Raw genomic sequence first — 12,574 nt, 5'->3', positions numbered from 1 at the left:
CATAACCATGCCGTCGCATGTATTCAAGTATGCAACCTCTATTATGGCCGTGCCTCCTCGTACTGAACTATGACGTCACTTTTCTACCAGCCAATCATCGGGGGCTTTCGCCTCTCACTTGCATTTGAAAATTCTCGTGAGCTTTGATTCATTAAATATCGCAAACCATGTCATAAAATAATTAAAAAAACTTTCACCGAGGTATGCAAACATATATTTTTATATACTTTTGGGGCTATCGATTATATCTGAAATATATGCAAGTTCCCTATTTCCATTCCATGCTAAGGGCCTGATTTTTCAGAAATCATTTTCAGACGCTATTATAAGGGTTATTGCAATTGAAAATTATATTGGAGTTAAAACCTGCTGTTTAAAAATTCAATCGAGTGTGTGCACTGTTGGACTAAAAGGCAGATAGAAGAAATCGGAAATGTTTGTAAGTGAAGAGCGCTGAAGGAGAGGTCGAGGGGAAGGAGCGCGCTCCCTCCGTGTCTTTCACGCAATGAAGCTAGGGGTGAAGGAGAAAGGGAAGAACACGTCCGATCTTGCATGTGATGTTGATGCCTTCAAAGCGAAGGGGCAAGGCGCAGTAATATGATATATGCAGTTTGAGTTGCCTGAAGTTTCCAGTCCGTCTTGCCTTGTTTGAATGCACTCATGCTACGCTTGTTTCTTCCAAAATTGTGCTGTTTGGCTATTTTGAATTAGTAGCCTTGTAACTATAAATCTTTGTGTCAATCAATTAGAGTTTAAAAAACTCAAATGCTGTCAGATATGTGTCGTGTTAGATCTCTTTCTTTTTTGAACCTCATGCGTATCGTACAATTATTGAAAGCTATCAAGATATCTTCGGGCTCAGAAGGTGGCTCACCTAGGATTTTGGCTCCAGAAACTGGGAGAATTGAAGCTGGGAAACTGAACTAGGTCAGTTGGTGAGATGGGGTAGAGATGAATCACGTTTCCATTGTTCCCGCGTAACTTGATATTTTCTGTTGAGGCAAGTGATATATGACCTGTGGGTTCTTGGAAAGGAAAAATAGCGACAGAGGCATGGGCTGATGTAGGGCCGGGGTGATTTTGCAAAATTTATGCCGTGGTTATTATCTTATGGCGCTGAGATTCCCTTGTTTGTAGTCCTCTCTTGGGAAGATTCACGCTGTGTGCCTGTCATGTTTTGCCTTAAAATTTTCCACGGCTGCAATTCTATTGCAATACTCCTATGAGAGCTTTAAAAAAATTGTTAGTGAGCAGGATAATCATCGCAGTGCAATGACGTATGCGAAGAGAGGATCGGAACTCTCTATACTCCCTCTTATGGGACGTTGCATTCACGAAAGAATGGATTGAAAATTTCGGATACAGATTCAATTTCTTCGACAAATTTGGATCCGAAGTACATTAAGGTTAGGGGCATTATTCGTGGATAATATTGCTGGCCTTGGTGGTGGCTGGGTAAAGTCCTCGCCTCCCAATCCGAAGGTTGTGGGTTCGAATCCCGCCTGGGTAAGTTACCCTTATCCAGGGCATGGATGTTTGTGATTGTTAAATGTTATCAACCCTGATGTAAAGACAGAGCAGTGCTGTTTTCGGTGGTGTGTGAAATAAAATAAAATAAAGATATTTGGATCTGAGGTATCCGATCTGACCGTCCCTAGTAAGCATCATAAGGTTAAGACTACAAGTGAATACCTACTCATCTCCGAGCGCCATGCGTATCTTGTAAATTTAGCTGAAAAACGCCACGTTAATAATTAGTAATGAAAGTGGAAATTTTGGTGACTGTTGAAAGTCCAGGCATAAGTGTTCAATACTGTGCGATAGTGTAAAAAAATGCCGAAAAGTATTTTTTTCTTTAGCTCCGATGCTCAAAATAGGGGTGCGCCTCTTACACGTGCTTATACGGTACTTACTACCTCCTTCCCTGGAACAAACTCCACAATATAACATTGAACATGATTATCATGAACTTGCTTTGCCATAGCCTGCTTTAGCTCTAAAAGGTGGGGTATTTTGACTTGGACCTTAGGTTATAGAAGCTTAGAGCTAACTGGTAGGGATATCCTCAACATTCTACTATTAAGTATTTAGGCTGGGGATACCAATAGTCCAGGTAAAGGACCATTATTATAATGCAGCAACATTTCCCTGTAATCAAACCTATTGTCAATGCTTTTCCTAAGAATAAGCTTACTGAGTCCAACAGCTTTCTCAGCAAGACCATTCAACCTATGATAGTATGGTAGGTACTAATTTTAACTAGCTGAGCCTCATGCTTAGCAACATATTTTTTACATTCAAATGAAGGGAATGGGTTATTATCCGCAACGACAACATTGGGATAACCATGATGAGTAAATACATTTTGAAATGCTTCAATGACAGCATGACTGGGCTTACTAGCAATAGGACAAAGTTTTATCGTATTAAGTGAGAAAAATAATCAACAACTGCTAGATAATCCTTACTACCAAAACTAAACAAATCAGCTCCAATTTTCTTATATCTCTGAGTAGGAACTACATGTGGTAACAAGGGAACCTTAGAATTATTTGGCACATACTTTTCATATGTTCTACACTTTGACACATGCTGGGATACATCACTAGTGAGACTAGGCCAGTAGAATAATTGTCTAGCTTTTGCTATGGCTTTGGTTTGACTTGGGTGACCTTTGTGCACTAGGTCTAGCACATAGGGTTGTAAGGAATTTGGCACGACAATGTGAAAATCCATATTGAAACGAAAATACACAACCCTGGTAACTTTTCTCTGGAAAATTATTTATTGGTGCGACACGTTTCGACACTGAGGCATCATTCTCAAGTACACTGTTTATTATATCAACAATCCAATAAACAGCGGCCGAGGAACCTTACCTGCCTCTCCTAGCGTGGGCTTAGTCACGCATCCCAACCATTCCCTCACCAACCCTCCTACTCCACCCCAAATTTCCCCCCTGTATAACCCTTCTCCCCCCCCTCCAGAATTTGGGTATTACTTGAGAATGACGCCTCAGCATCAAAATGCATCGTACCAATAAATTATTTTCCAGTGAAAAGTTACCATGGTTGTGTATTTTCATTTCTACTAATACTATTGTCATTTTCATCAAAATAATTATCCTTAAGCTTAAAATAAGGCTTAAAGTTGGTTGGCAGTTTAGTCTCAGCAGGCCAACCATTAGCTGCATAATCTATTATCCCACTTAGCGCTAAATCTTTGGAAGTTTAATCTTTGAACTGACACTGACGTTCAGGACTCATAGGAAGACACATTGACACTGAGTGAACCACGTCTAACATCTCCTTGTCTTTGGTAGTAACTTTCAGACAATTTCTAGAGAGCATATCAGCAAAATGCAATTCTTTACCAGGTAGGTACATAGCTCACATTCAGTGAATGCCGTAGCAGTTTAAGTCCTAAACGTTTCAGTCTAATAGAACCAATCTTACACACCTCTTTCTTCATAACTGAAGCAAGCCGCTTTGATCGGTCTGTACATCCACATCAGCACCATGTATATATATGTACTCGTGAAACTTTTTGGTGCCCTCATAAACTGACAACAACTGATCTCTGTCTGACTGTAATTTACTTCAGCATCATTCATTGATCTGGAAGAGCAAGCAACTAACCTACGTTTACCCTCAGAATCTCTCTGAAAAAGACAAAAACCAATTCCTCTTTTGGAAGCATCACACTGTAACACTATCTTAACACGTTGCGGACCAGTCACGGAGATCTCCGTGTTTTGCGTGCCAAACGCTGAGGACTGGCCACGGATATTTCCGTATTTTCACAAGTGATGGTAAAACTTTCTCTGCTTCTTTTAATATTAGTTACTTATGTTCGCATTTGCTTCTGGTGTATTTCAGAATGTGCTTTCATTGATTTAGATTAGTTTTATACCATTCAAATTATAAATTTATTAATATTTTTTTGATGAACGTAATCCACTTTTAGAGATTACTAATGTATAGGATCAAAATGTCACTAAGCCGTAACGTGTGAAAAAAACTTGATTAAACATTCATTTTTCTATAACAGCAACTCTCTAAATTCTACAATGTTCTGAAATTACGAATTATTATATTTTAGATGATAAGGAATAATTTTGGTTGGATTTCTTCGGTCCTTTTTATTTTGCTCCAACAAAATCAATTGTCAGTAATTCTCTCATCGCCTACTTTGCACCATACATTTAAATGTATGGCACAAAGTGAATAACGCATATTTCACCTATGGGTGCATTCGGCTGTCTTTCACACGCGCCCTGGTCTGCATTCTCACAAGACATCCTATCTTCAGCGCTCAACGTAAACACATCAATGAGTCTCGAGGGCCAAGGACTATGAGGGTCATTTCAGCGGGACCCTATCTTTCGGTCCTTGATAGAAAAGGACCAGATGGCCACAACGCTTAGTTTGTTAGTCTCTAATGTTTCCCTTTGCTTAGAATGCATATTAGTCTCCTTTAGGATGTTCTTGTGTTCTTTACTCCCTTCGTTAGAGATCTGAAGTCACGTAGTTTAGTGAGGAAGAATTTCCTTGGATGAAAGTTGGTGGACGTTTACCCTATGAAAGTGCATGCATACGTAGCCTACGTAAATTTAATTAATTTCCAGCAATAATTCCTGTGTATCTTGTCAACAGAAAAATTACTCCAAAAGCAATAAGACCTTGTCTATAGTAATGGCATCAACTAGTAGTGGTGCTTGCAGAATGACGGAGAAGGATATATATGAAGAACTTTGTGTGGATGCGTTATCAGACGTGCCAGATGATTGTGTAGACGAGTGTGAGAGCTCAGATAGTGAAATTGGTTTTGATATTGGTGGAAGACAACATAAAAGAAAAGCTGCACAGTTAGTTTACACTGATGATAGTGACTCGGATGCAAGTGATAGCGATGGTAGCTTAGTGAAAGACACCTCGGTGACATGGAATAAAATTGACCTTCCAAGAAGTTTGGAAGATTTTCAGGGAGTGGCAGGAATCATCAATGCTCCTGATAATTTTGAATGTGCTTTAGAAGTGGCAAAAATGTTTTTTGGGGATGATCTTCTCGAAATGATGTGTAATAAGACCAATTTGTATTGAATGCAGAACGAAGGCAGATACAATAAGTCTTCACAGAAAACCGGGAAGTGGAAAAATGTAACGGTGGGAGAGATGAAAGTTTTTTTAGCAATTATAATTTTGATGGGAAAAGTCAGGAAAGATTCAATTAAGGAATATTGGAGCACTGATGAATTTATTAATACACCCATTTTAGTAACTTGCTCAGCAGGAACAGATTTGAACAAATTTGGAATTCTTGGCATTTCAGTGATAACAAATCAAATTCTGAATCTTCCGATAGACCATGACTATCATATTTCTAAGAAAAATTTAAAACTGTGTATATGCCTAAACGTGATCTCTCCCTAGACGAAGGAGTAATACCTTGGAGGGGAAAATTGAGATGTAGAACATACAATCCAGGGAAATTGGTGAAGTATGGATTATTGGTGCAAATGGTGTGTGAGAGTGAAAGTGGTTATATTGTAGACTGCTATGCTATCTAGATTGCTTGGTTCCCATGGTAAATCACCAATGTATTCATGGTGCTAGGTGTAAGGCCCTTAAAGGTCCTTTGAGGATGGCAGCATAAAGGAAATATGGGCTTCTATGAAGATACTACTAATGGTGAACCTCGTTCCAGCACCTAAGCTTTGCTTGGTTGTATTTGTGGAATATTTAAGACCTGCCACATCAAATGTGAAATTCACAGCAATGTTTAGGGAATATAATGCTATGTGAAATTAATTTATTCTTGGGAATATGAAGATCAAATTCATGTCAAACTTTTTTTTTTCAGGCACTGCTGTCTCTTCCACATTGCATAGCTGATCCTGATGAAGCAATTGTGAAGGGCATCTTACAACCCCTGGAATCCATCGGTACTCCAAAGATTGATGCTGACAGTCTTGCTGGTAGTTTTCACCAAAATCTCAGTGATAGCTACCATGGAGAGTCGGAAGTATTGCAGAGCAGTATTCATGGGAAAATGCAGAGTAGCTACCACAGCAGCATGCATGGCAGTGGGCACGGAAGTCAGAGTAGTGATGGATTTTCCAAGGACATGATGGTAAGATCGGAATCCAGGCATCACAAGTGCTCTCAATGGCTGGAAAATGCCTTGTTTTATTGGGTGTTCCCTAATCCAAAAGTGGTGGAAAAAGCCTATCAATTCTGAAATCCATCATTAGTTTCCATTAGAGATGGGTCGAATAGCAGATATCTCAAACTTGAATATCGAATTCGATTATTAAATCATTGCTCGAATATTTGAATACCTCGAATTTCAAATATCTCGAATACTAGAATTGCACAAAGCATATTATTTCTTTAAGCTTCTTATTTCTTACTAAGTTTCTATGTCCCTTGATGAATGTATAAATAAAAAGGTATACAGTGGAACCTCGATCTATCGTTTTTCAGGGGGGACGAAAAAAACGATAAATGCGGGAAGGTTTGACTAGGTTGCCTATGCAGCAGGAAACCCAGGATTTGGCGTGTAATTAAGATTTCCTTTAAAGGATTCAAACCGGAATTTAGCTGATTAATGGAATATATTAATTTTATGGAAACAATTTGTGCTTATAGTTGATTCAACTAATATCTCTTTCAAATATACTATGGGGACACACCACCTCGCGAAAAAATGATTGCATGCCTTCTCGGCTTTTACACTGCTACAATGGATTTCTGTCTGATCTATATATTCTTATCTACCAAACTCCGTTTCTGCGGCACGCCGATCTGATACTCGGCTTCATCCAACTTCTTATTTTCAACAGGTAGCTCGCTTTACCCTCACTCCTACTGTCAAGTGCTAGCGGGCAAACTGAGGCGTTTTGCAAAATATAGGCACTTCTCCACCGGATTTTCTTCAATTATTTTCAGTCCATCATTGGAAGTTCTCATGATATAAGCAGATAAATTCAAATTGCTAGCGAGGAGAAACCAAATATCCTGAGAAAATATCCCTTCGACTGTGACAATATAGAGATGTGTGTAGCATAACTCATAAATTGTAACTTGATATATGTTTTCGAAAAAAAATACTGCATCAACTTCTGAGAAGCTCAGTTGCGAGGATATCGAGTTTCGCCAGAATGCTAAGTCTGCATCATATTTTGACATTTATTTCTTTGCATAAAATGCTTAAATAAACTCAGAAATACAGAATTTTGTTTGATTTCAGAGAAGAGGAAAGCATCAGAGTGGGTGAGGCAAGTGCTGAATGGAGGGGGATAGCGGATAGTGGGAAATGCCCTAAGGTTGCTATCCCACGGCACTGAGGTTCTCCTGGTGGGCGGAATCGGGGATTTTCAGATTTTTTCACCCGACCATTTTCGGTTCCCCTCGTCGAACTCTTTTCACCACTCTAATCCACGAATTTGATGTAATTCGTCAACTTGCGTAAAACGGCGCGGCAAGCACTAAACGACTACAGTTCTCTACATTTTTCCGAGTCAACTACCGATGACGTGCGTGCGACAGTGTATGATGTGAAATTCAAAGTATTCGAGACGGTATCTTTAGCATAACTATTCGAGACCTCGAATATCGAATACTTTCTAGTATTTGAGGTATTCGAGTATTTGCGGATACTATTCGCACATCTCTAGTTTCCATACTTCTTCTGTACATATCTGCCTTCCGCCCTAGTCAAAAAGCACGTATGTGCTCTTTGACTTGGGTGGAAGGCCTGTTTTTGTCTTAACTTGCATTTTATCTTTAATGTCATGGATGAAATCTCACAGTATGACAATCGTTCCCAAATTCTACCCATCCATGCTTGTGTGATGCACAAATAGTTGGTCAAAATTTAAGTTTTCCTGTAAAGTTTAGGTGTTGTTTTGGTTTCAGTTTTTATTATTTTTTCAGTTTTTTATTTTGTCAGTTTATTGGGGCAATAAATCCAAGTCTGATGTCCATAAACAGGAATTCTCAATGCTACATTGCATAATGGAAAAAATGGTAGAAATACCTAGTATTTTTTTAGCTTTTTTATTTATAATTTGGACTCGATCAACTTTTCAAAACTAACTTCCCGTTTCAGAGTTGAAGCTCATCAAATGCAGCTTTTATCCCTTTTTTTACTCAGATGAACCATCAAAATTGTTTTTTTTTTACTTCCTCAATAACTCAGATTCCTTGTTTTTAATTAATGAAAGCTATGACATTAAAATTTTTATTTTATGCTAGATGATTATTATATTTTTTTAGTGCTGAATTGAAAAATAATCTTCATTGTCTTATAACATGTCAAATATTTAAAGATTACAAATTTTAAAATTTACAAAAACAAAATGCATATTGATGAACAATGAGATTTTAAGAATTGCTCAAAATTTATTTTATCTATATACTCTAAAGCCCCTTTACGACCACTCACTCATTCATACAAATTTTTGGGGTGAACGAGACGAAATATGGCAAAAAATCTTATGAAAATTCCCTCTAAAATTGTCTGAAACCCCAGGAAAAATTATGAAAACACTCAATTCCCAATTATTTATCTGTCTATTGATGTAAAATTGAGTATGGGGATTAGTTCAAAAAAAGGCCACCAAAATCCAATGGTGGCGCGGCGATAATAGAAACAAACACTTATCATACCAAGATTTTGAAGCCTGTTTAAGTCCATAGATAGCTCTTTTTAGGAGACACACTTCGTTCTCAGCCCCTGGTTTGACAAAACCCTCAGGCTGTTTCATGTAAATTGTTTCCTTCAGCTCACCATTTAGGAAGGCAGCCGTGACATCGAAATGGCGTATCTCTAAATTAAGTTCTACTGCTAAGGAAATCAAAACTCTAACAGTAGCATAACTTACTACAGGAGGAAATGTCTCTTTGTAGTCTTCCCCATAATTCTGGCTACAACCCTTGGCTACTAGCCTAGCCCTGTATCGCACAATTTCCCCATTTTCATTCTTCTTCTCCCTGAATACCCACTTACAGTTTACAGTGGATTTCCCCTTGGGAAGGTCAACTAATTCAAAAACTCCCTTTTGAACCAAAGCATTCCATTCATCTTCCATGGCCTCCAACCACTTATCCCTATTCCTAGAGGGTGCCGCTCCAACAGTTTGGGGATCCATGCAGCTATTGACAGGGTCACACGATTCTCCACCCATTGTTGTCAGATATAGAATGAAGTCAGCGTACTGTGTGGGTTTGATAACTCTCTGAGACTTACGAAGTACACCTCCATCTCTGACTCCTTCAAACCCCGAATTACCCTCACTAGACCCAATGCCTACATCTGTTGTTTCACGCTCACCTTGACCCTCACTGGACGAGCATAATGTCTACACCATCTGACTCATTGGGTTGTGGCAAAGCAACATCAATATCTGCACCTCGATGTTCCACTATTGAGGTACTTAGAGGCATTAGCACAGCATTGCTAGAAACTCAGGTTTCTGTTTCCTTAGGGGACCTGAAAACATTTTCGAGAAATACAACATTTCTAGCCTTTTTAACTCTGTTAGCCTTATCAGGGTCCACTAAAAAATAACCCTTGGACTCTTCACAATACCCTACAAAGTAATGCCTTTTAGAGGTTGGATCAAATTTCTTCCTAAACTGTTTTGGAACATGCTCGTATGCAACACATCCAAAAACCTTCAGGTGACTCAAATCAACCTGCTTTCCCGACCATTTCTCCTCTGGTAAAGCATTGACCAAAGCTTTAGTGGGGGACCTATTCTTGAGGTAAACTGATGCCCTACATGCTTCCACCCAGAGACCCTTAGGCAAGTTAGCACCCTGAAGCATACAGCGAGCCTTCTCAACTATTGTTCTATTTGCACGCTCTGCAAGACCATTTTGCTCAGGTGAGTACGGAATGGTAGTTTCATGTCTGATTCCCCACTTTTTCAGCTCATTTAGCATTGCATCATTTACATACTCAGACCCATTGTCCGTACGCAAACACTTAATTTTTTCATTGGTCTCATTCTTGACCCTCATTCTGAAGATTTTAAAGGCTTCACATACAGAATCTTTACTCTTTAAAAAACAAATAAACGTTTTCCTGGTAAAGTCATCAATAAACATTAAAAAATACCTATCACCGTGAATTGAGAGGGGGTACATTGGTCCACACAAGTCAGAATGAATTAATTCTAGGACTTTGGATGTCTTTTCTAGACGAGGACTGCTAACAGGAAATGGTTTCCTACACTGTTTTCCCTCTACACAGGCCACACATGGCTCAAACTGATTATATTCACCCAAATTCATACCATCAGCTAAATTTTCTAAGACAGACATATTCTTGCACCCTAAATGGCCTAGCCTCTTATGCCACAATTCAAAGGGGTTTTCTTTTTGAAATGCTGTAATTAAATTAAGAAAGAAGAACTTTGTACTTTCACATTAATATTTATTCACGACCATGGTTTCAACGTTAGACGTCATCATCATTCTTCTTTCTTAATTTAATTATGAATCGCTTTCACCAAGTTACGCCTCAAACAATTAATTTTATGAAATGCTGTAGCAAAACAATTTTTAACAGGCTTACTTTCAGCTACTTCCCTCCCTTCATTGACATCCAAGGTGTACACACCACCATCAACAGAACCTGTTGCAATTAAATTTCCCTTAACACTTAGGTTGATGCTCATTTATTACAGCATAACGGTACAATGTTAGCAAGTGCGCTAAAATTAAAAAAACTTATTCCATCTCGATTACACTCAGAAATAACAGTCAACTCTTTTGTGCTTCAGCAGTCTGCGAAAGATAAGATACGAAAGATATGACAAGATTTAATTTCAATAAATCGAAGGCTGCAGATCTCGTTAGAGCGCATATGGGAAGGAGAATGTCAAATCTGAAAACTCTCGAGACAGGTAGGATTGCGTAACTTCTCCATCTACCATTAGAAGAAGCTGAAGAGTTGAAAAGTTTGAGAAGCGGACAACATTTAGACTGTGCCCGCCATACAAAAAAACAAAAAACCTTTTTCTTATGTTTCTGATGCATTAAGCCTGTGAGTGTGTGCTATTGTGAAAAAATGAAATTTTGATCGCTTGCGGAATGCATTAAGAAAAGAAATAAGTCGGATAAATTTCATGCCTATTTATTATTTAGCCTTCCAACTTTAACATTTAAGGCCTTACTTTTAAATCTGGCAAAATATTAATGTGTAAATATGATAGGTAATAATAACTTGAGTGTTTTTGACATCAGTTTTTTATCCTGTTTCAAATAACAATTTTTGCTAAAAAAATTTGTTTTTATTGGGAATGCATAAAATTAAATATAAGTTTTAGAATAGTTAAGCAGTTAAAGAAACATTAAACTAAGTAATAAAAATGGCGTTGAAACATTTTATGAATTTTTGATTTATTGCGTTCTCTCAGACCGCATGTCACTGCCAGTGTAATAAGAATTGCATGTCAATGGTTAACGGCATGTCGCTATTACGAGTAGCCTGAAAAATAATTTGGTGATAAATAGAGCCAAATACTCAAGATATAGCAAACTCCCAATTATCCAGGCTAATGATGATGGGGAGAGGCGGCAATCTTTTTAGCGGCAATGACATAATTGTGCTTGTATTCCTACTGCTGTGTATAATGCGTTGTTTTCATTGATCACATTCCCATGGCTGTGAGATGTGGATTCAAAAAAGTGGTTTGCACAAATGCTTCAAAACCACTGTACGACTTTGAAAACTCTACTGTCAGCAGAGGCACCACGTTGCATCTCACAGAAGTTGCAACTGCTGCAAGATGCGAATCAGTGTGCTTCTATGTCCGCTTTTATTTTTTTTACAAAGATCGTGGAAAACATCGATTGAGTGTGAACTCATGCATGGATAATTAATCAACAATAACACAGATAAACCGCAGCTAGATACATAATCAGGAGTCAGCTGGATTTTACTTGTTTATTCTGGAAACTATGAGATAGATGAAAAGATATGAGCCAAAAAAATCTGTGATTATTTATGCTTATTGCTCTTCTCCATTGCCGCTTCCACCATGGCGTCTAACTTGCCTGAATGCAAACTAAATTGGGAGTTCAGATCAAAATTTTTTAATGCTTGGAGGGCTGCGTACAATTCATTTTTATGTGGTGGAATTATTTCGTCACTATCATCTTTGTCATCTGCTGTCATGAATATGGTCCCGGCTGCTGCTGCTGCTTCTTCTCTACTGTTGTATTTTGCTTATGCGTTGCGTATGGCGCCATCTGAAGCCCTTCACACACTCTCTCATAATTTTTGCTCAAGCCCATACCTTAGCATGCAGTGCTTCCAGGGCGAAAGACAGCCAGATGCTGCCTCCCTTGTGAATAGATTGCAAGGTGCTTATGCGAAAACTTAATGCACAGAATCATCAAATCCCCGTTCAAATTGGTAATAGAGGAGCCTTTTGGCCCTAAATATGGGCTCAATAAAATATATAAATTGTGATATTATCGGTTATATCCTTACTACCTCTCGTTGTTGACAACCACAGTTTTTTACCAGATCTTTTCCCCCTCCTAAATGTAACATTGTC

General features: G+C 38.4%; 1 protein-coding gene across 2 annotated transcripts in view; it reads left to right on the top strand.

Moving 5' to 3' along the window:
• Positions 1-12,574, top strand: part of LOC124163318 (protein TANC2) — a 529,785-nt gene that overhangs the window by 366,985 nt on the left and 150,226 nt on the right. For both annotated transcript variants that reach the window (XM_046540135.1, XM_046540134.1), the window contains one exon: positions 5,863-6,132. In XM_046540135.1, the coding sequence (XP_046396091.1) occupies positions 5,863-6,132 (270 nt within the window). The remainder of the gene's footprint in view (positions 1-5,862; positions 6,133-12,574) is intronic.

This window comes from Ischnura elegans, chromosome 8 (genome assembly GCF_921293095.1).
Source record: "Ischnura elegans chromosome 8, ioIscEleg1.1, whole genome shotgun sequence".
In the NCBI taxonomy this organism is placed as follows: Eukaryota; Metazoa; Arthropoda; class Insecta; order Odonata; family Coenagrionidae; genus Ischnura; species Ischnura elegans.
The sequence above is the reverse complement of the archived record's forward strand: the minus strand, read 5'-3'. Positions and strand labels throughout refer to the sequence as shown.